Source organism: Megascapheus bottae, chromosome 17, assembly GCF_031878675.1.
Source record: "Megascapheus bottae isolate mThoBot1 chromosome 17, mThoBot2.hap1, whole genome shotgun sequence".
In the NCBI taxonomy this organism is placed as follows: domain Eukaryota; kingdom Metazoa; phylum Chordata; class Mammalia; order Rodentia; family Geomyidae; genus Megascapheus; species Megascapheus bottae.
Window position 1 is genome coordinate 37,663,908 of NC_143525.1, and position 25,711 is coordinate 37,689,618.

Here is a 25,711-nt window from a genome sequence, read left to right on the forward strand (position 1 = left end):
AAAAAAAGAAAGAAAAGAAAAGAAAAAAAGTGAATTATCAGTGTATCTCCATTCTTAGGGATCTAGTTCAATGAAAGAGAACATGAATAAAGTCCTGGTCTGATCCTCCAATATGTAACAAAAAAAACCAACCAAACATACCTACAACAGAATTAGTTTCACTATTCTACATTCAGATTACATAGTCTGAATAAAAGAGAAATAATTTCTATCATTAATATTTCAAGCAAGATGCAGCAAGGCTTCATTTCATTTTCCTGTATTACTGAAACAGAATACTAAAAACTTATACATAGAAAAGCTCATTTCCAATTTTTTTAAAGTTGTATCAATTTTGCCAAGTAAAATGGACATAACAATCGTAATCTGGTTGTCTATTACTTCTATTTACATAAAAACTAAGTTTATAAAATGTAACCTGGCAACTTCAACAGAACAAAGCTTACCTTCAAGCTGGTATGAGAACGTGGTTGACTTAATTCCTGAAATTTCCACTGTTCTGATCCTGGGGTCTCACCTCCTTTCTGAGTGTCAGGTGTAAGCAATCCATCTCCAGCAGGTAATGGGAAAATTCCTAATGATATAGGGCGTTCTTTTCTATTTGGAAAGGAGAGAAAAAAAATTAAACATTCACTTTTTTTTTTCTTTTGCCATGACTAAGCTTGCGTTGTGGTAATTTTGTAATAAATAATAAGAATTAAATTAAGAGTCAGTAATTATGGCCGGGATTTGGCCTAGTGATAAAGTGCTTGCCTACCAAAGACCCAGGTTCGATTCCATGGCATCACAAACATAGAAAAAGCCGAATATGATGTTGTGGCACAAGTGGCAGAGCTCTAGCCTAGAGAAAGCTCAAGGACAGTGCTCAGGCCCTGACTTCAAGGCCCAGGACTGACAAAAAAAAAAATTAATTTAGAATTAAAATTAAAGCCATACTGTCTGAAAGAAATGTCTAGGAAATTTCAATTAATTCAGAAATTAACTGAGAAAAATGCTAAGAAAGTTTAGGAAATGTGGAAAGTTACTCATAACTCTTCCCCTGGATGTAGTCAGTGGTCTGGCCTAGCTTGCAATAAGAAGTGCTATGGACGAACTGTAGTCTTGTCTTTTAAGGGACCCCAACTTCTGCTCCTACATATCCCACATCCCTGTGCTAGACCCCAAGTGTGTAATAAAACTTCTTCACCTCAGGAATAATCCTTTCTGCCTAGAGGGAAATCAGCATAAAAACTGAGTCAACGGGGGCCGGGAGTTTGGCCTGGTGGTAGAGTGCTTGCTTAGCATGCACAAAGACCCAGGTTCAATTCCTCGGTACCATGTACACAGAAAAAGCCAGAAGTGGGTGCTGTGACTCAAGTGGTAGAGCTCTAGTCTTGAGAAAGATCAAGGACAGTGCTCAGGCCCTGAGTTCAAGCCCCAGCACTGGCAAAAAAACAAAAACAAAAACTGAGTCAAGGCTATTAATTAAATGGCAAGAAGAACTCAAAAAGATTTTTCTCTCTCTTAAAGTAGAAAAGTGTGTATTTTTCTACACACCACATTACAGGAGTCCCTTTTAGGAATAATACATATGAGAAAACCACTTTGAGTTTTCTTCCAAATAAGCAGACGCCAAAGTTCTATAAAAGAATTGTTGAACTGGGCATGGTGGCTCACACCTGTAATCCCACTACTCAGGAGACTGAGATCTGAGGATCTCAGTTCCAAGCCAGCCTGGGCTAGCATGAAAGAATGAACGTGAGACTTATATCTCCAATTAATCACTACAAAATGGAAAGTGGGGTGGTAGCCTTGAGCTGAAGAGCTCAGGGACAGTGCCCAGGCCCAGAGTTCAAGCCCCATGACCCAACAACAACAAAACAATTGTTGACTATAAATGTTTTATGGAAATTTTCAAAAAACAAAACTTATGATCATTATACATTTCCAACAAGAAACATAAAAGATGCAAATGTTTTGAGGAGGATAGAAATAAGATTACTATAACAGTTAACAATTCATTATGTCTTTACACTTAAATTCATGCAGGAAGAACAATAAGAGAGAGGATTTTCATACTAAATCTGTGTTGTCCAGAACAACATTTTATTAAATTAAGGTAGTCATCTAGTCAAGTTTCTATCCTATCACTGATCCATATCCCATGATAGTCAGCAAAGAAGTTTTTTTTGCCAGTCCTGGGCTTGAGCTCAGAGCCTGAGCACTGTCCTTGGACTTTCTCAAGGCTGGAGCTCTACCACTTGAGCCTCAGCACCACTTCCAGCTTTTTCCTATGTATGTGGTACCAAGGAATCGAATCCGGGTCTTCGCGCATGCTAGGCAAGCACTTTAACCACTAGGCAAAACTCCCGGCCGCAAAGTTTACTTTTTTAGCAACAAAGTTTTTATAAGTTCATGTTAAAAAGAAGCATAACTTACTACTTCTTTAATGGATAATACAGTAATATATTCTACATATCAAAGTTCCATAATGTGGAACCTGTTCCTTATTTTAAATTATATATTCACTGCTTCTTTAATCTTAAAATGTCGTTTCTTTTAAAAAAGAATGTGTAGAGGTGTTGGTAAGTTTCTCCCAAAGTTGTCAATCTGATGTTTATCCTGAATACACAGAAAACCTAAGGGTTTATCTGATCTTTACTTTCTTTTTAATTTTTTTTTTTTTTTTGCCAGTCCTGGCCTTGAGCTCAGGGCCTGAGCACTGTCCTTGTACTTTCTCAAGGTTAGAGCTCTACCACTTGAGCCTCAGCACCACTTCTGGCTTTTTTCTATGTATGTGGTACCAAGGAATCGAACCCGGGTCTTCCTGCATGCGAGACAAGCACTCAACCACTAGGCCAAACTCCCGGCCCTTTCTTTTTAATTTTTAAATTTGTTATCTTTAAGTAATTATTCAAAGGAGTTGTCATTCAACAAAGGGTTTTATGAATATAATGTGCTTTGGTTAATGTTTCTCCTTTAAACATTCTTACCCCTCTCCCTCAACCTCCCGGACTTCTATTGTATAACATATTCTTTCAAGCCTTAAGTAAAGGGTGACTGGGAATTTAAACAGACTTGAGTCTAATGGAAAGCTTTATAATCCAAAATACAAAGATAGCTAGGAAGATAACAGACTTCAAGTGAATTTATCACACAGCTAACAGAAATATAAGCTAGTCATTACAATAGCTTTCTATATACATCTAACATATTAATTTTCATATGTATTTTTATATTTTTCCATATAGTTTTATTGTAATTAATACAAGGGTTACATTATATTTACCAGATAAAAGGTGCATTACTTCACAAACATTGATACACTTTCTCATGTCTTGGTCATATGTATTTTTTTTAAAGGTTTAAATTGTTGGAGGGGAGGTAGTGTCTACTATAAATTCAAGTCTTTCCTACTAAATCTACAATTCAAAATTTAGAACCAGGAGCGGTGACTAACAATTGTAATCCTAGCTACTCAGGAGGTTGAGATTTGAGGATCAAAGTTCAAAGCCAGCCTAGGTGGGAAAGCCCACGGGGTGAATCTCCAATTCACCACCCAAAAACCGTAAGTGGCACTATGGTTCAAAGTGGTAGAGTGCTAGCCTTGAGCAGAAAACTTTAGGGACAGCGTCTAAGCCCTGAGTTCAAGCCCTATGACTGACTCCCCCTCATAAAGAAGTAGAAGTTGGGCACCAGTGGCTCATATCTGCAATCCTACTCAGGAGGCTGAGATCTGAGGATCTCAGTGCAAAGCCAGCCTGGGAACCAAAGTCTGTGAGACTCTTATCTCCAATTAACCATCAGAAAACTGAAAGTCGCACTGTGGCTCAAGTAGTAGAGTGCTAGCCTTGAGCTGAAGAGCTCAGGGACAGGGCCCAGGCCCAGAGTTCAAGTCCCATGACTCACCAGAAAAAAAAAGAAAAAGAAAAAGAAAAAAGATGTAGAATTCCCAACTTTTAATTTTTCTCTTATCAGTCATTCAGAGAAACTGCTCTGAAGTAATACTACGCCTCTTCAGATACTAATAAACAATCTGCCAATATGGCCAATGATGCTTTGTGTTACCATATACTCCTGTTATCACATTAATAAATTATACATGAGTTGAGGGGAGAAAAAGGCATATAGTTATGTGTGTGTGTGCATCAAGAATCAAACCAAAGGTTTCACACATGCTGCACTGGGCTCTAGCCCTAGCCTGAGTGCAACACTTTTTCCAAGCAGTGAGCCCCTCAAGTGGAGTCAATTTCCAGAAATCTGGGGGTATCCTGAAGCTCAGCCAGTTGTCATATTTTTGTTCTTGCCAGTCCTAGGGTTTGACCTCAGGGCCTGGGCAATGTCCTAGGGCTTTCCTCAGGACAAGTGCACTACCACTTGAGCCACACCACCACTTTTCTATGTATATGGTACTGAGGAATGGAACCTGGGTCTCCATGCATGATAGGCAAGCACTCTACCTCTAGACAAAATTCCCATTCGCAGAATGTTACTGGGATTTTTTGTTGTTGTTTTGGGGTTTTTTTTTTTGCCCATCCTGGAGCTTGAACTCAGGGCTTGGGCACTACTGTCCCTGAAATTCTTTGTTCAAGACAAACACTCTACTACTTGAATCATAGCACAACTTCCAGCTTTTCTGTTTATGTGGTACTGAGGAATCGAACCCAGGGCTTCATGCATGCTAAGCAAGCATTCTACCACTAGCCATATTCTCAGCCCAGAATCTTACTTTTAAAAAATAAATACTGAGGGGCTAGGAATTTGGCCTAGTGGTAGAGGGCTTGCCTAGCATGCACGAAGACCCAGTTCGATTCCTCAGTACCACATACATAGAAAAAAGCTGGAAGTAGTGCTGAGGCTCAAGTGGTAGAGTGCTGGCCTTGAGGAAAAGTCCAAGGGCAGTGCTCAGAGCTCAAGCCCCAGGACTGGGAGGGGGGAAAAAAAAAAGCAAAACAAACAAAAAAACCACTGAGAGGAAAACTGTGGTGCCATACTATATTGGTTGCTGTATGTAGTTAGTTGTCACAAAAATACCAAAAGGCAGATTTAAACTGCAAGACTAAAACACTAGCTATCACTGTCTAGTAATACTGCTACCTAATAAAAAGCAAAGCTATCACCAACTATCTCCAATTAACCACCAACACACTAGAAATGAAGATGTGGTTCGTGTGATAGTGTGTTAGTCTTGGGCACAAAAACTCAGGGACAGTGCCCAAGTCCTAAGTTCAAGTCCTGGGACTGTCACAATAAAATACATACACATATATACATACATACTTCATGGATAAATGTCCTTTTTTTTTTTTTTTTTTGCCAGTCTTAGGCTTGAGCTCAGGGCCTGAGCACTTCCTTGGACTTTCTCAAGGCTAGAGTTCTACCAGTTGAGCCTCAGCACCACCTCCGGCTTTTTCCCCTATGTATGTGGTATCTAGGAATCAAATCTGGTCTTCATGCATGCACTAAACTCCTGGCTTAAATGTCCAATTTTTTTTTTTTCAAATGTGCATGGATCCATCTTAAGATAGGGTATCATGCAGTCAATCTTTTTTTTCTTTTTTTTAATTGTAATTAGTAAAAGGGTTACATGATATTTGCCAGATAGAAGGTGCATTAATTCACATACATTGATACCCTTTCACATGTTTTGGTATCCATTACTCTCCCCCTCCAATTTTTTTTTTAAAGAATGCATTAGTTGAATACTTAGGATGTGTTCATATTTATTTATATTACCTCTTTTAATCCATACCAGAATACTGAGATTACTTTCCAGGTTTTCAGAATAGAAAAAATTATGTTCAGAGCCGGGTGCGCTAGCTCACGCCCGCAATCCTACTCAGGAGACTGAGATCTGAGGCTCTCGGTTCAAAGCCAGCCCAAGCTCTAAGACTTGGAGACTCTTACCTCCAATTAATCACTAGAAAATGATAAGTGGGGATGGGGGTGGGAGGGGTAATGGGTGCCAAGACATGTGAAAGGGTATCAATGTATGTGAATTAATGTACCTTCTATCTGGCAAATATCATGTAACCCTTTTATTAATTACAATAAAAATATATTTTAAAAAATGGTAAGTAGGGTTGTAGCTTAAGGGGTAGGGCAGTAGCCTTGAGCTGAAGAGCTCAGGGACAATGCTCAGGCCCAGAGTTCAAGTCCCACCACCACTGTGTGTGTGTGTGTGTGTGTGTGTGTGTGTGTGTGTGTGTGTGTCTGTGTGTCTGTGTGTCTGTGTGTGTGTGTGCTCAGAGATTTTAGGCAGTAAATAACTGGTGCCAGTAGTGTGGCCTAGTGGTACAGTGCTTGCCTAGCATGCACCAAGACCCAGGTTCGATTCCTCGATACCACATATTTAGGGGGAAAAAAAGCCAAAAGTGGTGCTGAGGCTCAAGTGATAGAGCTCTAGCCTTGAGAAAGTCCAAGGACAGTGCCCAGAACCTGAGTTCAAGCCCCAGGACTGGCAAGCAAATAAATAAATAAATAAATGGCCAGTATTAAAAGCCATCTCTACCCAGGCCTAGTGGCTCCTGCCTGTAATCCTAGCTACTCAGGAGCAGAGATCTGGAGAACTGAGGCTGGAAGCCAGCCAGGCAGTGAGGTCTGTGAGACTTTTTAATCTCCAATTAACTATCTAAAAACCAGAAGTGGGTCTGGGGCTCAGAGTGGTGAAGCACTAGACTTGAACAAAACAACAACAACAACAAACAAAAGCAAAAAAAACTCAGGGAAAGCACCCAGGCTGAGTTGCATTCAAACCCTACAACAGATGAAAAAAAAACTATGTCAAAACTATGTGATTATGAAATCAATTTAACTATGCAATTTACTGAATATACTGTAATTAAATGCAAAATAACAATCTCACTTTTATTTTATAGTGTGTGTGTGGGGGGGGTCATGTTCTTGAAATCAGGGCCTGAATGCTGTCCCTGAGGTTTTCTACTCAGGGTTAGTGCTCTACCACTTTGAGCCACAGCTCCACTTTCAGTTTTTCTTCTGGTGGTTAACTGTAGTAAGAGTTTTACAGTTCATAGAGTTTCCTGCCCATGCTGACTTTGAACCAAGATCCTCAGATCTCAGCCCCCTAAGTAGCTAGGAATACAAGTCAGAGTCACCAGCACCTGGCCTCACTTGATATATATATATATATATATATATATGTGTGTGTGTGGAGAGAGAGAGAAAGGCTTTTTTTTTTTTTTTGCCAGTCCTTGAACTCAGGGGCTGGGCATTGTCCTTGGGCTAGAGCTCTACCACTTGAGCCACAGCACTACTTCCGGCTTTTTCTATGTATGTGGTATTGAGGAATCGAACCCAGGGCTTCTTGCATACTAGGTAAGCACTCTACCACTAGGCCATGCTTCCAGACCCTCACTTGATTTTTAAAACCATCCAATGAGGTTAAGTACTTTTAGTGGAAAAAAAAAAAAAAGTCAAGGGCCTGGAGTTTGGCCTAGTGGTTAAAGTGTTTGCCTAGCATGCACGAAGACCCGGGTTCAATTCCACGGTACCACATACATAGAAAAAAGCCAGAAGTGGTGCTGAGGCTCAAGTGGTAGAGCTCTAGCCTTGAGAAAGTCCAAGGACAGTGCTCAGGCCCTGAGCTCAAGCCCAGGACTGGCAAAAAAAAAAAAAAAAAAGTCAAGTACAGAGTAAGAAAGTAAATTGCCCAAAGTCCAAATGCTATTTACTCCTCAGGGGCAGAACAGTTCAACTTCAAAGCCCCCTTACCTACTCATGGGACTGAATTCTGAGTTCACAGTTTAAAGCCAGCTCAAGTAGGCAAATCTGTGAGACTCTTTAACTAACCTGCAAAAAGTGGAGGCATCTCTCAACATACCAGCCTTGAGCAGAAAAAGCCACTCAAGAAAGAAAAGTCTTGAGATCAAGTCTCACTATGGCATATACACACAAAAAATAATTTTCCCAGGCCTTGCGTTCAAGCCTTATGATTGACAAAAATAAATAAAATAATTTTATATTTTTTCTTGTCTATATGTTTTTAAATTTTTTAGAGCCGCAATATACAGATCTATATGCAAATTTTTATGTACTAATGTATACAAGTAGTAAAATTATTTCCAAGTTTTATGAATCAAGAAAGAGCTGAGCATAGTGGTATTTTCAGCAGTTTGAGACAAGAGAACTATGAGTTTGGGGGCCAGCCTGGGTGATACTTCCAGGCCAGCTTGAGCTTCATATTTACCTCTAAATAAACAGAAAGATAGTACACACATACATATATAATTCAATATTTGTTAAGACTGCAGATGAAATCTAATTTGTGCTTTAACTAAAATTGAATCTGAACTGGCCTACAAATGAAATGGAACACACTGAAGGACCTAACTACTTGAATTGCTCTTTATCTAAATTCACAATTAGTATTTACATATTTTATAACTATTTAAATAATAAAAACTCTGTACTGGGAACCTTTTAAAATCAGGCAAAACACAAAAATCTAACAAACCAGATACTTTGAGTCTGATCACGAAACATTAGAAGCTCAAACTGTAAGCCTCTAAAATGCAAAAGATGGCTCTTACAAGCTACAAGCAGAGTGAACAGCAATAAAGCTACAGAGATTAATGACTACCCTCACAAATAGGCATGGATATTTATCACCCAGGACTACAAAGAAAAGAAAGGGTGACATCTGACTCAACAATAGTGAATAGGCTTTGCTAAGCTTTCCCAACTTTGATGTGTGGAAATGCACTGCTGCCCTCAAAAGTTAAAACCCTTTTATCCTTTAAAACACATTTTATTTTGGGAGGAAAACATTTTAAATTTGTGCTTCCTATGAGCAGTTATTAAAATTATAAAATTTTACTTATTATCAAAACCCCCATCAGGCAAAGGATGAAAATTAAAACAAAATTAATCCATGGCCTGTGTCTAATTGCTTGCAAGATCTAGCATAAAAGATATTTGCTTTCATATGCTCAGAAGCTAAGCCCAGAGGTTATATACACTTAAACCTGGCGCTCCACTCTTGCTCTCATTTTACTCTTTGAACATTCTGTCTAAATCAAGATCACAATGACCTTGTACTTAAGTGTAAGCACAATATAAAAATCCTTTTCTTTGGTTAGAAATTTCTAAGCACAAAGCAATATTCCTAAGTGGTAGCCTCTGAATTACTATAAATAGTAATAGACATTCTAGCTTCAGGCCATTTTCTATTGTTTCAATCTGCAATAGAAATGGTTACAAAGCAGACCTTGGTAATAAAATTTCTTAAAACCAGCCAAGCAGGGGCTTCCAAAAGACTTGAGTACCTGAGAATCCTTGGTAGGTTCTGCGTCAGAGCTGGCACACCGGTAGAAATAGAAAAGTGCACAAGCAGCAAAACAGAGAGAGATACTAAGATAGCAGAATTAATGACCACCGCCCCGCCAACAAAGCCAAACACAAACAGCAGCATGCATCCAGGACTCATGGCGCTGTGCTGGCATGGTGAAACGTCCGAACCAGGAGGCCTACACAGGGGCCAAACGGGTATCTTTGTAGTGAGGATCTGTCATTCAGCTGCTGCCACGAAAACAATGCCATTAGCAGAAGCTTTCCACTCCATCCTGCAGCGGCTTCCCAAACGATGACGTCATTCCGCTCCCCTCACCTCATAACCATAGAGCTGCTACTCCTAGCATTTATGCAGCAATCCAGAGCGACAAGCAGCCTGTTAACTATTTTCCTCTCTAGTAAGAGTCCTGGCTTAGCTCATTGGCTACAAAGCAAGAGATCTACATAATTTATTCATGCTCCTACACCAAACAGATGGATAGCTAATCCTTTCAAACATGCCTCTGCAACAGAAAGGACCAACAATATAGGAGCAATAAAATTTTTACATTTCCACAAATTAGAAAATATCATACTTATTTTTCATTAAGTAAAATAAACAATCAAAACACTGTTTTGATATATTGTTTATATAGCATAGCTCATAAGATGCCTTTTTAATAGTGAACTTTATTTCTATTTTTCCATGCTTTTCTCTCTTGCAGCATTCCAGCCACAGTGGAGAGTTTTCTGAATCAGCCTAACTATTGTTCCAGGATTAAAGAACAAAAGAAACAGACATAAAAAACACATTATTTCACTTTTTCTCAAGGCAAAAATGTATGACAAAAGCTTACCTAATTCTACTATGAGCTGTAGACTCCAGTTGCTCACTCCCTGAGAGCTGGTGAAGTTTTGTTCTTTCTAAATGCTCCATGTAATTATGGATCATCTATTTTCAGAAAGAAAGAAAAATACAACACAAAGTTTAACACTGGAATAAAATAAAGTGTTATAATAAGCCAAACATTTTTGTACTGCTTTTCTTATTTATAAGATTACTCTTGGGCCAGGAGCTTCACCTAGTGGTAGAGTGCTTGTCTATCATGAACAAAGTCCGGGGTTCGATTCCCCGGTACCACATATATAGGGGAAAAAAAAAAGCCAGAAGTGGTGCTGAAGCTCAAGCAGTAGAGCTCTAGCCTTGAGAAAGTCCAAGGACAGGGCTCAGTCCCTGAGCTCAAGCCCAGGACTGGCCAAACCCCCCCCCAAAACCAAAGATTACTCTCAATTCTATGTAAAATAATTATGAAATAAAAAACAAGTAAAGGAATATGCAAGTGATATAATTTAAAGATGCTAATATTCATAAAGTCATAAAGTAGCCAATTTCTTCTTTAGCATAGCCAAAAATGTTTTATAATATTTGATGCCAAAAATAATATCAGTATATATAACAAATTAGTATACAGACATTGGTAGAAGGTAGAGAAAAAGAATAGGTAGCATGTGAGAAACTTGTTTACTAAAATGCAAAATAAATTAATATGACACTTCAGAAAAAGGTAAATCCTTAATATGTTTATCTTTTTCTCATGTTAAGATGGACTAGTAAAGATCATCGGTTTAACTAATTTCAAACCAAGATGTTCATTTCTTGTTTCAATAGATTTGACAGGTTAAAATGATCAAAAATATAAATATAGAATGAAAAACTTAAAATACATATGAAGTACATGCGCTATTAAGGAATTACAAGATCTTAACTGAATCTTGGTAATCTATACTTTCACATTTAAGGATCCTACATTTAGAATTAAGATACTTAAAATGTAAATAAATATGTGAGGAGCTGGTGGCTTATACTGATAATTCTAGCCACTCAGGAGGCTGAGATCTGAGGACTGTGGTTTGAAGCCAGCCTGGGCAGGAAATCCATGAGCACTTTAAAAAAAATCTCTAATAAACTATGCAGAAAAAAGTGAGGTATGGGACTGAAGCTCAAGTGGTAGAGTACTAGTCTTGAGCCAAAAAAGGCTCAGGACCAATGCTCAAGCCCCGAGTTTAAGCCCCAGGACAGGCATCTAAAAAAAAAAAAGTGGCCAAACACCAGTGGTTCATGCCTATAATCCTAGCTACTCAGGAGGCAGAAATCTGAGGATTGTGGTTAGAAGTCAATCTGGGCAGGAAAGTCCTTAAGACTCTTATCTCCAATAAACTACTCACAAGCCAGAAATGGTGCTGTGGCCCAAGTGGTAGAGTGCTTAAGCCCAGGGACAATGCCCAGACCCTAAGTTCAAGCTCTACGAATAATAATAATAATAATAATAATAAGAAGAAGAAGAAGAAGAAGAAGAAGAAGAAGAAGAAGAAAAAGAAGAAGAAGCAGCAGCAGCAGCACCAGCAGAAGCAGCAGCACACAGGAACAATACTCAGGCCCAGAGTTTAAGCCCCAGGACTGGTTTAAAAAAAAAACAAGGAGAATACATTTTTATCATAAGAAGGCCGGTAAGGCTGGGAGTGTGGTTTAGTGGTAGAGTGCTGTCTAGCATGCATGAAGACCCAGGTTCGATTCCTTGTACCACATATATAGAAAAAAGCCAGAAATGGTTCTGTCTCTCAAATGGTAGAGCTCCAGCCTTGAGAAAGCCCAAGGACAGTGCCCAGGCCTTGAGCCCAAGCCCCAGGGTCTGGCAAAAACAACAACAACAACAAAAACGCTGGTAGTGGGCTTGCCTAGTAGGTAGCAGGTTTGAGCCCAAGAATTGGTAAAAATAAAAGTCTCATATCTCCAATAAATCACACACCCACAAAACAGCTAGAAGTAGAGGTGTGGCTCAAGAGACCCCCAAACACAAATACTTTCTGCTTTGTTTGGTGGTTAGTTGGAGATGAGTTTTATTCAGATCTCAGACTTGAGTAGCTAGGGTTACAGGTGAGAGCCCCCAATACCACACAATAATGTTTTTAGAAACCCTAATTTGAATTTTTAGAAACAATTTTATTGTTATTATAAAGGTGATGTACAGAAGGGTTATAGTTACTTAACTCAGGTAAAGAGTACAACCTAATTTGATTTTTTTTTTTCAATTTTTTTTGGCAGTCCTGAAGCTTGAACTCACTGCCTGAACACTGACCCTGAAGCAGCTTTTACTCAGGCTAGCACTCTACTACTTGAGTCACAGTGCCACTTCCAGCCTTTTCTGCCTATGTGTTACTAAGGAACTGAATCTAGGACTTCATGCATTCTAGACACATACTCTATCACTAATCCACATTTCCAGCACTTGCATTCTTAAATATTGGACAATATTGAAACAAGTACTCAATGGGAGAGGGTAACAACAAATCAGTTTACTGAGCACCCGTGTCCATTTTAGGCATTCTATAGCCATTTTTCATTTAATCATCACAGCATCACAATTTACAGATAAACCTTAGATACATATTAAAATACCTTTCCCAAGCTAATAAGCTATATAATTGCTTTCTGCTATTAAGATTGAGGCTACAACTGAGGTAGGTCTAGCTCCCTCAATCATCTGAGCAGTTAAGCATTTCATGCTGTATCTGTCCTTTCAGTTAATTCTCTAAGCTGGCAATGAGCTCATTGTCCTTTCTTCCTCCTACCCACAAGAAAACCCCACACTCAGAAGCATTTCTGGATAGCTAAAATATGCATTATAGTCTATAAAAGTATCAAAAAGGTAGAAAAAACAAGTAAATTTCTTTTAATAATAAAACTTCACAGTATGGGCTGAAGGCTTAAAATCTCTTGAGTTTAGGCCATAGTACTAGCAAAAAACAAAACAAAACAAAAACAATAACAAAGGAACATGTAAGTCTGTTTTTTTCAAAATAACATAAGAACCAGTGTAACCAAATAGAAAAAAAGGTTTTGTGGGGTTTTTTTGTTTTTTTTTTTTGCCAGTTCTGGGCTTGAGCTCAGGGCCTGAGCACTGTCCTTGGACTTTCTCAAGGCTAGAGCTCTACCACTTGAGCCTCAGCACCACTTCCAGCTTTTTCCTATGTATGTGGTACCGAGGAATCGAACCCAGGTCTTCGTGCATGCTAGGCAAGCACTCTACCACTAGGCCAAACTCCCGGCCCCAGGTTTTGTGTTTTTGTAAATTTTTTTTCGACAGTACTGGGCTTAAGTTCAGGGCCTGAGCACTGTCCTTGGATTTTCTCAATGCTAGAACTCTACCACTTGAGCCTCAGCACCACTTCTAGCTTTTGTCTATGTATGTGGTACCAAGTAGTTGAACACAGGTCTTCGTGCATGTAACGTAAGCACTCTACCACTAGGCCAAACTCCTAGCCCCTGTTTTTGTAATTTTGAACAACAACAAAAAAAAATGGAGGGAGAGCCTCTCAGGGCATGCATGGAGCTAGAAGCTGAAGTGGAGATGCTATGAAAACAGCAGTGTGGTAGCCTGAGAAGGTTGTCATGTTTACACACAGGCCCAGATCTTTGACTCCATAATAATAATTTTCCTGAGATCTTTCTTCCAAGACTGACTGTTCCTCCCAAAATCTCTTCAGACAAAGTTGATGTCAATTTTTTCCTGTAGAAACATATGTTCACTTTCGCAAAATGGGTATATGGAGGAAAAATATGAAGTTTCTCTTTATAATCTGTCAAGCATGCATATTTTTATATACACCTCAATTTTACACTAAATAATTGAGTAATTGCTATTATAAAAGTTCATTTAAAAAAAAGACAGGAATTGGTGGCTCAAAAGTGTAATTCTAGCTACTCAGAAAGCTGGGATCTGAAGATCATGGTTCAAAGGCGGCCCATGTAGGAAGAGTCTGTGACTCTTATAAACTTCTCAGAAAAATAAACTACTCAGAAAAAGCAGGAAGAGATGCTGTAACTCAAGTGGCAAAGTGTTAGGCTTTGAGCAAAAGAAGCTCAGGGATAACACCCAGGCTCTGAGTTCAAGCCCTAAGACTAACCAGCACAATACATACATACACACACACACACACATAATGAGCCTATTCATAACAGTCAGTTACTTATGACATTTAATTCATACTCCTCCAAATAAATAATACAAGTAAATAATGTACAAGGCACTTTTGTGTTGAAATGAATATTGCCAAAAAGTGTAAAGAGAATCAACAATAGGATTTGTAAAAGTCTCTGTATCTACCAATTACAGTTTTATTAAAACGTGGGAAATTTGTAAAGTTTGTAAAGTGCTCTTGTCTTCTCAGAGCTCCGTGGGTCCAGCTCTTTGTGGCTGATCTTTTCTTTCTACACTGACTATCAATTCTATTTTCCTGCTGCAGGTTGTAGTAAACCTCACTTGTCAGGACAATCAGGAAGAAAGTAAGCTAAGCCATATGTCAGTGGCTAACACTTGCAATCCTAGGTACACAAGCAGCTAAGACCTTGGTGAATAAGTTTCAAAGCCAATTCTAGCAACAAAATCTGAAAGACTTCATTATCCAGTTAACCAGCAAAAAGTCTGGCTGGAGGCATGAGAGAGCACCAATGATGAGCAATCAAGCTGAAAACACAAGGCGCTGAGTTTCAAGCCCTGTACCAAATTGACAAATTGAGAGAGAGAGAGAGAGAGAAAGAGAGAGAGAGAGAGAGAGAGAGAGAGAGAGAGAGAGAGAGAGAGAGAGAGAGAGAGAGAGAGAGAGAGACCTAGCATTGTTGACTTATCCTACCCACTCAGGAGGTTAAATCTGAGCTGTGACCCAGCTGACAAAAGTGCTAACCTTGAGCAAAAACGTTCAAAGAAGGCTGGGAATGGGGCTTAGTGGTAGAGTGCTTGCCTAGCATGCATGAAGCTCTGGATTTGATTCTTCAGTATCACATAAACAACAACAGCAAAAAAAAAAAAAAAAAAAAAAGCCAAAGTGGTGCTGTGGCTCAAGTGGTAGAGTGCTAGCCTTGACTACAGAGAGGTTCAGGGACAGTGTCCAGGCACTGAGTTCAAGCACCAGGACTGGGGGGAAAAAAAAATGAGAGAGGAATTCAAAGATATCCTTGAGCTTGGGTTCAAGAACCAAGACTGGCACAAAGAAAGAAAAATGAAAGGAAGGAAGGAAGGAAGGAAGGAAGGAAGGAAGGAAGGAAGGAAGGAAGGAAGGAAGGAAGGAAGGAATTATTCAAAAGCAAATAAAATTTAGTGCAAAAAGATTTCACAGTCTTTAAAAGCAACCACATAAATCTCCACTAGATAGGAAGTTACACAAGCCAATGGAAAAATGGGAACTGAAGACTAGAATTAGGGTACTGTATGTAGTTCATTAGTATAGTATATGCTTACTATGTTCAAGGCCTCGGCTCAGTCTCCAGCACCAATAAATAGGTAAATAAAGATTAGAACTCTCTTGGGAAAGAGAATTAGAGAAAACAACAGGAATTATTTTCTTCATGTAACAAACATTGAATAAATTTGTAAAAATTTTATCTACTTGGATATGTAAACTGTAATATGCAATTTACTTTTCGGAGGGGAGGGTTGGTCATGGGGCTTGAATTTGGGGCCTGGGTACTGTCCCTGGGCTCTTCAGTTCAAGGCTAACACTCTACCACTTGAGCCACAGAGCCACTTCTGGTTTTCTGGTGGTTAATTGGAGATGAAGAGTCTCACAGACTTCGGTGCCCAGGCTGGCTTTGAATCGCAATCTTCAGATCTCAGCCTCCTGAACTGTCAGTGCCCAGCACAAAAAAATATTATTTATATTAACAAGATAAAAGTAAATGCAAGGGGCCTGGAGTGTAGCCTAGTAGAGTGCTCGCCTAACATACACGAAGTCCTGGGTTCGATTCCCTGGTACCACATACTCAGAAACAGCCATAAGTGGCGCTGTGGCTCAAGTGGCAGAGCACTAGCCTTGAGCAAAAAGTGTCCAAGGACAGTGCCCTGCCCCTGAGTTCAAGCTCCAGGAATGGCAAAATAAATAAATAAAAATAAATGCAATACATGAAAGGCTGACAATCATAAAAAATACTCTCAAGTACCCTTTCTTAATTGCTTTGGAGAGCTGTTCATTTAAAACACTGAAAACTCATGCTGAAAACCCTTTCAGAATTATTTTAACTTTCTGTTGTTATAACAATTTCATGTAAATAAATCCTTTATGCTGGATTGTCAATATGAAGATTTTTCACCAATGCAAAATTTCCAAATGGCAAATATTTTACTATGTGCACATAAAGTTTTGCTTAGTCAGCCAAGAAAGTAAGTTTTGGAATTGTCTAAAATAACTAAATTACTAGCTGGACACCGGCAGATCATGCTTGTAATCCTAGCTATTCAGGAAGCTGAGATTCAAGGATCATTATCTTAATCCTTCATCAGCAGGAAAATCTGTGACTCTTATGTCCAATTAAACACGCCAAATCCTGGAAGTGGGGCTGTGGCTTAAGGGGTAAGGCAGTAGCCTTGAGCTGAAGAGCTCAGAGACAGCACCCAGGCCTAGAGTTCAAGCCCCAAGACCAAGAAGGAAGGAAGGAGGAAGGGGGAAGGGGGAAGGAGGAAGGGAACAGGGGGAAGGAAAGGGAAGGACCACTTCTGGCTTTTTTCTATGTATGTGGTATCTAGGAATCCAACCTGGGACTTCTTCCACTAGGCTAAACTCTCAGCCCTCTTTTCTGTATTTTTTGTGTTATTAATTTTCTATGATACTTGCTTTTGTATGTATTCTGTTTTGGTCTTTTTTTTTTTTTTTTTGCTGGTCCTGGGGCTTGAATTCTTGGCCTGGGCATTGTCCTTGTGCTCAAGACTAGTGCTCTAACACTTGAACCAGTGCCACTTCCCTGCATATACTGTATTTTAATCAGACCAATCCCTCCCCCCACCATTGCTCTTTCCTTGACTTCCCAATTCTTTAAGTGAGATCCCTTATACCACCTTCATATCCCAAGTAGCCACAATGTTTCAATAGTATTCATCTTTCCATCACTCTCTTGCTTCCCCTCTTCCAAACAGTCCTATAGTTGTGATTAAATTCTATATATGTAAAGAGGAAATGTAAAGTATATTTATAGTATATATGTACTGCATGTATTTATACACATACATGTTTTTGTTTCTTCCCCATATGAAAGAAAACATTCCATATTTGGCTTTGTGAACTTGGCTTATCTCACTCAACTTTCCAGCAAAGGACATGATTTTTTTTTTGTTTCGTTTTTTAAAGGCTGAGTGGTATTCCTGGTATGTATGTGCCACATGATTTCATTTTTCTTTATGGCTGAGTTATACACACAAGCACATACACAAATGTACTTTTTGTATCCATTCATTGGCTGAAAGTACCTTGGCTAATTTCATCTCTTGGCTATTGTAAATAGTGCAGCAATACATATGGGAATGCAGATGCTTCTCCTGTATACTGATTTAGACACCTCTGGATATGTGTCCAAGAATAGTATAGCTGGATGACAAGGCAGGCCTAGTTTTAGGTGTGTGTGTGTGTGTGTGTGTGTGTTATTGTTAGTATTGAACTTAGTCAAGGTCTCACACTTTTTTTTTTTTCCTTTTCAGTGGGTCATGGGTTTTGAACTCGGCCAGGGCGCTGTCCCTGAGGTCTTCAGCTCAAGGCTACTATCCTACCCCCGGGCGAGGGTATTGGCCCTGAGCTCTTCAGCTCTGCCTTAACCTTGAGCTAAAGGGCCTCACACTCTTGTTTGGCTTTTCCACTCATGGCTGGTAGTTTACTACTTGACCCATGCTTCCACTGTTCATTTCCAGCCTGCCTGAGCTGATTTTAAACAGCAAACGTAAGATCTCAGGACTCGTGTACCTAGCTGCTGACACACTGTCACAGCTCTCCAATGCCAGTGCTGCCTCGTCATTCACCAAACTCCAGTCCAAGAAGAAAGGAGGTCAGAAAGGCCTCTCTATACCATGGCTCGTACCAGGCAGTCTGCTAGCAAATCTATTGGTGGGAAATGTTAGGTCCAACTGGAAGAAATGACTTCTCCTCTTGGTGCTCTCCCCCTGTACCCTGGAAATCCCCGCCCAGCACCTGTAACCCTGGCAACTGGCATGCCTGGGGACAGTGGGAGGTCCCCACTGAGGTATTTCCCCATCCTCTGAGATCACATCCACTTCCGCTGCGGCTATACCCCTCCCCCTATATAATCTCTCACTTCCCGGCCTAAGCCCTCTTGCTCGCCTGACTCCATAGGAGCCTGCTCTTTCCTCATGCAATAAACTCTCTTCTCCTGAACTGTGTGGAATTTCCTTTTGGCAGACCTTACAGTAAAGCACCCAGGAAATAACTAAAGCTGCTCACAACAAGAGTGCACCCTCTGCTGGAGGGGTGAAGAAACTACATCATTACAGGCATGGTATCTTATATTTAGACCCTCCCAGAGGTCCACTGAACTTCCGATTTGCAAGCTCCTTTTCCAGCATCTGGTTTGAGAAACTGCTCAGGGCTTCAAAACAGATCTACACTTCCAGAGCACAGCTATTGGTGCTTTGCAGGAGGCAACTAAGGCTTCTTCACTTGCTGACATTTTTGAAGATGTCCATCTGTGTGCTATCTGTGGCAAATGTGCAACAATTATGCCAAAAGATATCCAGCTAGCACTCTGCATACATGGAGGACCTGCTTAAGAATCCATTAGGGGCCAGGAGCCTTGCCTAGTGGTAGCGTGATTGCCTATCATGCATGAAGATCTGGGTTCAATTCCTTCATACCACATACACAGAAAAAGCCAGGCGTGGTGTTATGGTTCAAGTGGCAGGGCTGTAGCCATGAGAAAGCCCAAGGACAGTGCTCAGATCCTGAGTTTAAGCCCCCGGACTAGCAAAAAGAAAAAAAGAAAAGAATCCACTAAAGCTGGGTACTAGTGGCTCCTACCTGTAATCTACTAAGGAGGCTGAGATCTGAGGATCTGAGGACCTACAGGGTTATAGGCTTGAGCTACCAATGTGTTTAGTTTTTGTTTTGCTTGGGTCATAGGGCTTTAACTCAGGCATTGTCCCTGAGCTCTTTTGTGCAAAGTAGCCCCCTACTACTTTAAGCCACAGCTTCCCTTTGTGTTTTCTAGTTGTTAAATGGAGATAAGAGTCTTATGGACTTTCCTGCCTGGGCTGGCTTTGAACTGTGGTTCTCAGAAATCAGCTTCCTAAGTAGCTAGGATTATAGGGCTGAGCCACCGGCACCTGGCTATATTTCTTTTTCTTTTTTCTTGGAACTTCTAGATATATAATGATTGCATTAGTTTATATTCCCACCAGCAATATATAAGGGATTCTTTTTCCCTTTGTCCTCACCAGCATTTAGGGTTGTTTATAAAACATGCTTTCTAAGGTACATTTCTTTGTTCCAACATTAACACAATTGTAACAATCCAAAAACTCACCTCAGTATGTCTTTGATGTAACGCATTATATTCTTTCTTCAGTTCTGCTTCTCTTTCTTCAAGTCTGCTAACTGAAATTAAGACATATATACTTAGTTAAAACCAAATATAGTCAGAAAATTATTTGAACAAAAACTATCTTGAGTTATCCATAATCATTAGACCCATAACCATCAGTGCTCGTATAAAATTCTGCACTAAGCAGTGATGTCATTTTACCATCTTAATCAATAACACTTGGAGATGAGGGGTACAAGGAAAGAGAGAATACCAGATTGGTTCCTACATGAGTTTTAAATGTGATTTGAAATTACCTCTTTCAAAAACACAGATTATTTTGTGAAAGTCTTAATATGGAATCAGAACCCAAATCACCGATTTTTAGTATTCTTCAGTATTCATTTTTAGTATTCTTCAGACTCTTTCAGTACTAACAATTCATGAAAGCCTCGTTGTTTCTAAGTACTCTTCTGCTTTTTTGATTTTTGAAAACTTCAGGAATTCATCCTCTTTTATTTGGCTCCCTCTGCTGAGAGATTTTGTGAGTGGCACTGAACACAAGAAAGGAGGAAAGGTTTTAGTTCCTAAGATACAGAATGTTAAAATAGGACCTCACAGGAGATTGCAAAGAATGACTCAGAGAAGTGGTGGGGTCTGAGCCAGCCCAAGAAGAAATTACACTACTTAAACAAAATGATAATGAAATGTTCCAGACACTACTGCCAGGGAAATGAACACAAGGAGGAGACGTGGGCAGTCACAGTGCAGGGGGATTGTCCGGCCAAACTCACTTTAAGTCTGTTGGAAAATGTTGGTTGAAAATGTTCTTCTAGTCAATCAGCTGCTAACACACAAGGCTGTTTGTTACCTGTAACCTGTGAATAGCTGCAAACTGTAAAAGCAACTAGTGAGCTAACACTACAACAACATGCATATGAATGTTATATATGCCTAATGTCCATACCTGACACCAAACAAAATGTAACATGTGTTACCCAGTAAACTCATCCTTGGATCTAATATCTTTGCCTGCTATAATCTGAATAGCTTGGAAACAGGTCATTATTTAGGAAAATTGTACCGATTTTTGTTTTGATTTGCTTCTGATTTAAGCTTATAAGTTATGAGCTCATAAACTAGTAAGCAAACTCACCCAACATAATATATATGCAACACAGTTTAACATGCCAGGTAAGGACTGAATACATCACAACTAGTAGCACACATTATTGTGATAATACAATAGAAGTTTTGGTGCTTTTTTGGGGGGCAGGGTGCCAAGATGGGTGGGGGGGGAAATGCAGTACTGGCATAGGAAACCCAGGGCTTACATTTTGATAGGCAGGCACTCTATCACTTGAGTCATGCTCCTAGCCCTTCTGGCTTTGTTTCTTTCTCAAATTGGGTCTCATTTTTGTCCTAGACCATAATCCTCCTATGTATACCTACCATGTCATATGTTATGGTATGACAAGCACATGTCACCATGCCTAGCATTTATCAGTTGAGATATATGAGACTTATTTTGCCTGAGCAAATAAGATCCTGCAAATTTCAGTTTCCCAAGCAGCTAATCTTACATGTATGAGCCACTGCACCTGACTTTAGTTCTCTTATTTTTTAAAAAGAAAAGGAGGGCCCAGAACTTTGGCCTAGTGGTAGAGTGCTTGCCTAGCATGCATGAAAACCCAGGTTTCATTCCTTTCATACACAGAAAGAGCCGGAAGTGGTGCTGTGGCTCAGGTGGCAGAGCTCTAACCTTGAGGGAAAAGCCCAAGGACAGTGCTTAGCCCCTGAGGTCAAGCCCAGTATTGGCAAAAAAAAAAAAAAAAAGAAAGAAAGAAAGAAAGAAAGAAAAGGAAAACTCCAAGCAAAGTTGTAAATAATTTTTATACCCCTCTGAGTAATTAAATTTACATAAAAGTTTAAGGAAATCCTGAGACTACTGGACAAATCATATCTACTTTTAATTATTGATCCTTTTCTATCAGTAATTTCTTGGTAGGGTAACTTTTTTTTTGGAGGAGGGGGTCACAGGGCTTGAACTCTGGCCTGGGTACTGTCCCTGAGGTCTTTAGCTCAAGGCTACCGCCCTACTCTTGAGCTACAACCCCGCTTCCTGTTTTCTAGGATTAACTGGAGATAAGAGTCTTGGCTTTGTATTGCCTGGGCTGGCTTTGAACCTTGATCCTCAGATCTCAGCCTCCTAAGTAGTTAGGATTACAGATGTGAACCACCATGCTGGGCTAGAGTTTTCTTTTTTCTTTTTTTTTTTTTTTGGGGGGGTGCTGGTCTTGGAGCTTGAGTTCAGCCTATGTGCTGTCCCTGAGCTTTGGCTCAAGGCTAACATTCTATCACTTGAGCCACAACCCTACTTCCTCAATCAGCAAATCAGTTTTTCTTAACAGCTTGAAACCAAAAGAAAAAACTGAATACTGAAGCTAAAACAAGATCCAAGGGTCTAAGAATATGGCTTAGTGGTAGAGTGTTTGCCTAGCATGTATGAAGCTCTGTGTTTGAGTCCTTGGTACCACATATACAGAAAAAGCCAGAAGTGGGGCTGTGGTTCAAGTGGTATAGTCCTAGCCTTGAAAAAGCCTGAGGACAGCATCCAGGCTCTTAGTTCAAGCCCCAAAACTGGCAAAAAGTAAAAATAAAAACAAAACAAGATCCAAGTATGATTCATAAACTTCAATTTCAAATTTATGTTTGATAGGAGAGCCTTATTATTTGTGGGGGGCAGAACTTAGAATTTATACTCGATACACAGTGCTTGAGCATCTTGAGCTGTATCTCCAGCCCTTTTGGCTTCAGTTGTTTTTCAAGTATAATCTTATTTTCCTTGTCCAGGATGGCCTGGTTCCAAGTATAGTCTTGTTTTTCCTTGTCCAACCTGGACTTTCATCTTCCTATTTAAGTCTCCAGTAGCTGGTGGAATGACACGTGTACCTAGCTCTACTGGTAGAAATGAGGTCTTGTAAACTTTTTGCCCAGGCTGACCTCAAACCATAATCTCTCCAATCTTAGTCTCCCAAGTAGCTAGGATTACAAGTATAAGCCACAAGGCCCAGCAGAGCTAATAATCAATTAGCTCACTAATTAGATGTGAGTTCATAAATTTGTATCACCACCATCACTAACACCAGCTAATATGTACTGCTTATTATATGCCACAAACTGTTCTATGAACTATATACAAAATCTATTAACTTGATGACCAAAAAAAAAACATCACCACATTCAGTTTAGATATAAGGAAACTGAGACAAATTGGGGTTAACTTACCCAAAGTAACACAGGCAATTCCCTAATAGAGGAGTCTAGCTCTAGAATCTGTGTTTTTAATCACCATCCTATATTGTCACTCAGGAAATACTCATCTGTTATGTATGGAGTCTCCTTTGTGATTCTATCCAGGGAAAGGGATAGCCTTCAAACAAAATGCCCTTTGTTTATGGAAATAATCCAGCTTTTGATACTCTGACAAGAAACCATCAAACTGTAAGCAAAAATACATATTGTCTGTGCTGGGAATTTGGCTTAATGGTAGAATATTTGCCTACTAGATATGAAGCCCTGGGTTTGATCCCTCAATACTACGCAAAAAGAAAAAGCCAGAAGTGGCCCTGTGACTCAATTGGTAGAGTGATCTCCTTTAGCAAAAGAAACTCAGAGACAGTGTTCAGGCTGAGTTCAAGCCCCAGGACTGGCAAAAAACCAAACCAAACCAAATCAACAAACAAAAAAAACCTACTCAATACTACTTATCAGTGAGATAACTGCTATGGTTTAGATGTATTTTTTTAATTGTATTTTATTGCCAGGATAATGAATAGAAGGGTTACAGTTACATTTGTTTGTCCCCCAGAAGTTGGTGTGTTACAGGCTTAGTCCTCAGAAGGATGGCATTAGAGGTAGTGTAAAACCTTTAAAAACGTGAGGACTAATGAGAAGACTTTGGGTCATTGGGGTTGCTGCCCCTGGAAAAGATTAAGACAGCTCTCCTAAGAGCAAGTTATAAAAGACAGTCTAATCCCTGAATCATGTCCCGCATTCTCGTTTTGAGATGCGATCTCTTCCTCTCTTGCTCACTTCCACATGTTCTTCCAACATTATGATGTCATCTGTCATTAGGCCTTCACCGAAGACCAAACCAACTTTACTACCCAGTCTTGGGTACTAGATCTGAAAGATATATAAACCTCTTTGGGATTCTACAACTAAGAGCTAAATAAACCTCTTTTCTAAGTCTGCCTGCCTTAGGTTATTCTGGTACAGTAATGGCCACACACACCATCACCACTGACAGACAGTATAGGCATGATGCTGAGAAAAAGTAGTAGAAACAAAAGAATACGAAAGAGAAAAGGCACATAAAATTAAAATTTTACAAGGTACTCCATTAGTCACCTTTGAGGAGGAATTCACCAAATGATAAATAATATTGATAAATTTAGTCCCACCCTAGTCCAAACACACTGAGTATCCATTCACACTGAATATTCCTTGGCTCAAGTGTTCATCCTGTTCTACAACAATTACTATGAATTCATCATGTAGCACAGGACCATTAGGTAACATAACAGATAACTTCCTCCAACTTAATATAGGTAAATATGATGAGCTTGGAAGCCATTGACTATAAAATGTTTTTACAGAAGCTACTATTTATCAGAAGTATTCATTTGTTAAACTTTACATGAGAACAGGGAGTATGCCCTACTGGTAGAGTGCTTGCCTAGTAGCATGAACGAAGCCCTGGGTTCCATTCCTTGGTTACCACATAGAAAGAAAAAGCCAGAAGTGGCACTGTGGCTCAAGAGTGGAGTGCTAGCCTTGATAAAGCTCAAAGACAGTGCCCAGGCTCTGAGTTCATGACCCAGAACTGGCAAAACAAAAGAAAACAGAAAATAAACTTTAAATGAACAAAAAGCAATCTTTGCTGGTGACTCATACCTGTAATCCTGCTACTCAGGAAGCTAAGGTCTGAGGACCAGGGCTAGAAGCTAGCCAGGGCAGAAAAGTCCTTGAGACTCTTACCGCCAGTTAATCATTCAAAAGCTGGAAGTACAGCTGTGGCTTAAAGCGGTAGAGCACTAGCCTTTAGTGAAAGAGCTCAGGAATGGTGCTTAGGTCCTGAGTTTAAGCCCAAACCCAATACACATACACACAAAAAAAGCAACCTTTAACACTTGAGTCATTACACAAATTTCATTTAACTTTGGAGATATGTTCTTAGAAATGCCTCCTTAGCCAATTTCATCATTGTGAAATATAGAGTGTACTCACATGACTAAGACAGCTGTAATATCACTAGGCAAAATACTCGATTTTTGCCAGTCCTGGGACTTGAACTCAGGGCCTGAGCACTGTCCTTGGGCTTTCCTCAAAGCTAGCACTCTACCACTTGAGTTACAGTACCACTTCTCACTTTTTTTCTGTGTATGTGGTACCAAGGAATTGAACACAGGGCTTCATGCATGCTAGGCAAGCACTCTACCAGTATACCATGCTCCCAGCCCATAGGCCATATACTCTTAAAGGATTGCTATTGTATATGCAGTCTATCATTGAAACATTGATACATGGTATAAGACTGTTCCTATTTTTGTGGCTTCTGTGCTATAGCAACATATATAGCTTAACATACACATACACACACACACACACACACACACAATCTTGTAAGCACACACACAATCTTGTAAGCACTATTAAAGTCCTCATATGGAGCTTTCTAAATAGAAAGCACCCTACTATGCTTTAAGAACAGTTTATGCTTTTGCTATTCTGAATGCTATTCTGGCAGATTCCTCCCTGGCACCTACAGCAAGAACCTAGACAGACACTGTCTATATTTCTTTACCTGTACTGTGATCTAAATATTATTATTACCTTTTTAGATATATACAGAACAAGTCATATAAAGATCACATCATATGACCATGTAACTGGTCATATAAATATTTTTTTTTTCATGGGGCTTGAACTCAGCCTGGGCACTGTCCCTGAGGTCTTCAGCTTAAGGCTTACCCTACTTCTGGGCCTGGGTATTGTCCTTGAACTTTTCAGCTGAAGGCTACTGCCCTA

The 25,711-nt window shown here is 39.7% G+C and overlaps 1 protein-coding gene and 1 pseudogene across 11 annotated transcripts in view; one reads left to right on the forward strand and one right to left on the reverse strand.

Moving 5' to 3' along the window:
- The window catches only part of Spag9 (sperm associated antigen 9), a 123,036-nt gene that overhangs the window by 67,608 nt on the left and 29,717 nt on the right, over nucleotides 1–25,711 (reverse strand). For 7 of the 11 annotated variants that reach the window (XM_090351031.1, XM_090351028.1, XM_090351029.1 and 4 more), the window contains exons 3-5: nucleotides 19,622–19,692; nucleotides 10,125–10,219; nucleotides 447–597 (exon numbers count right to left, since the gene is read on the reverse strand). In XM_090351031.1, the coding sequence (XP_090207157.1) occupies nucleotides 447–597; nucleotides 10,125–10,219; nucleotides 19,622–19,692 (317 nt within the window). Of the gene's footprint in view, nucleotides 1–446; nucleotides 598–9,263; nucleotides 9,624–10,124; nucleotides 10,220–19,621; nucleotides 19,693–25,711 lie in introns of those variants that run through there. The other 4 variants (XM_090351034.1, XM_090351035.1, XM_090351036.1 and 1 more) reach the window with 4 other exon arrangements.
- LOC150051868 (histone H3.3A-like) lies at nucleotides 18,153–18,869 on the forward strand (annotated as a pseudogene).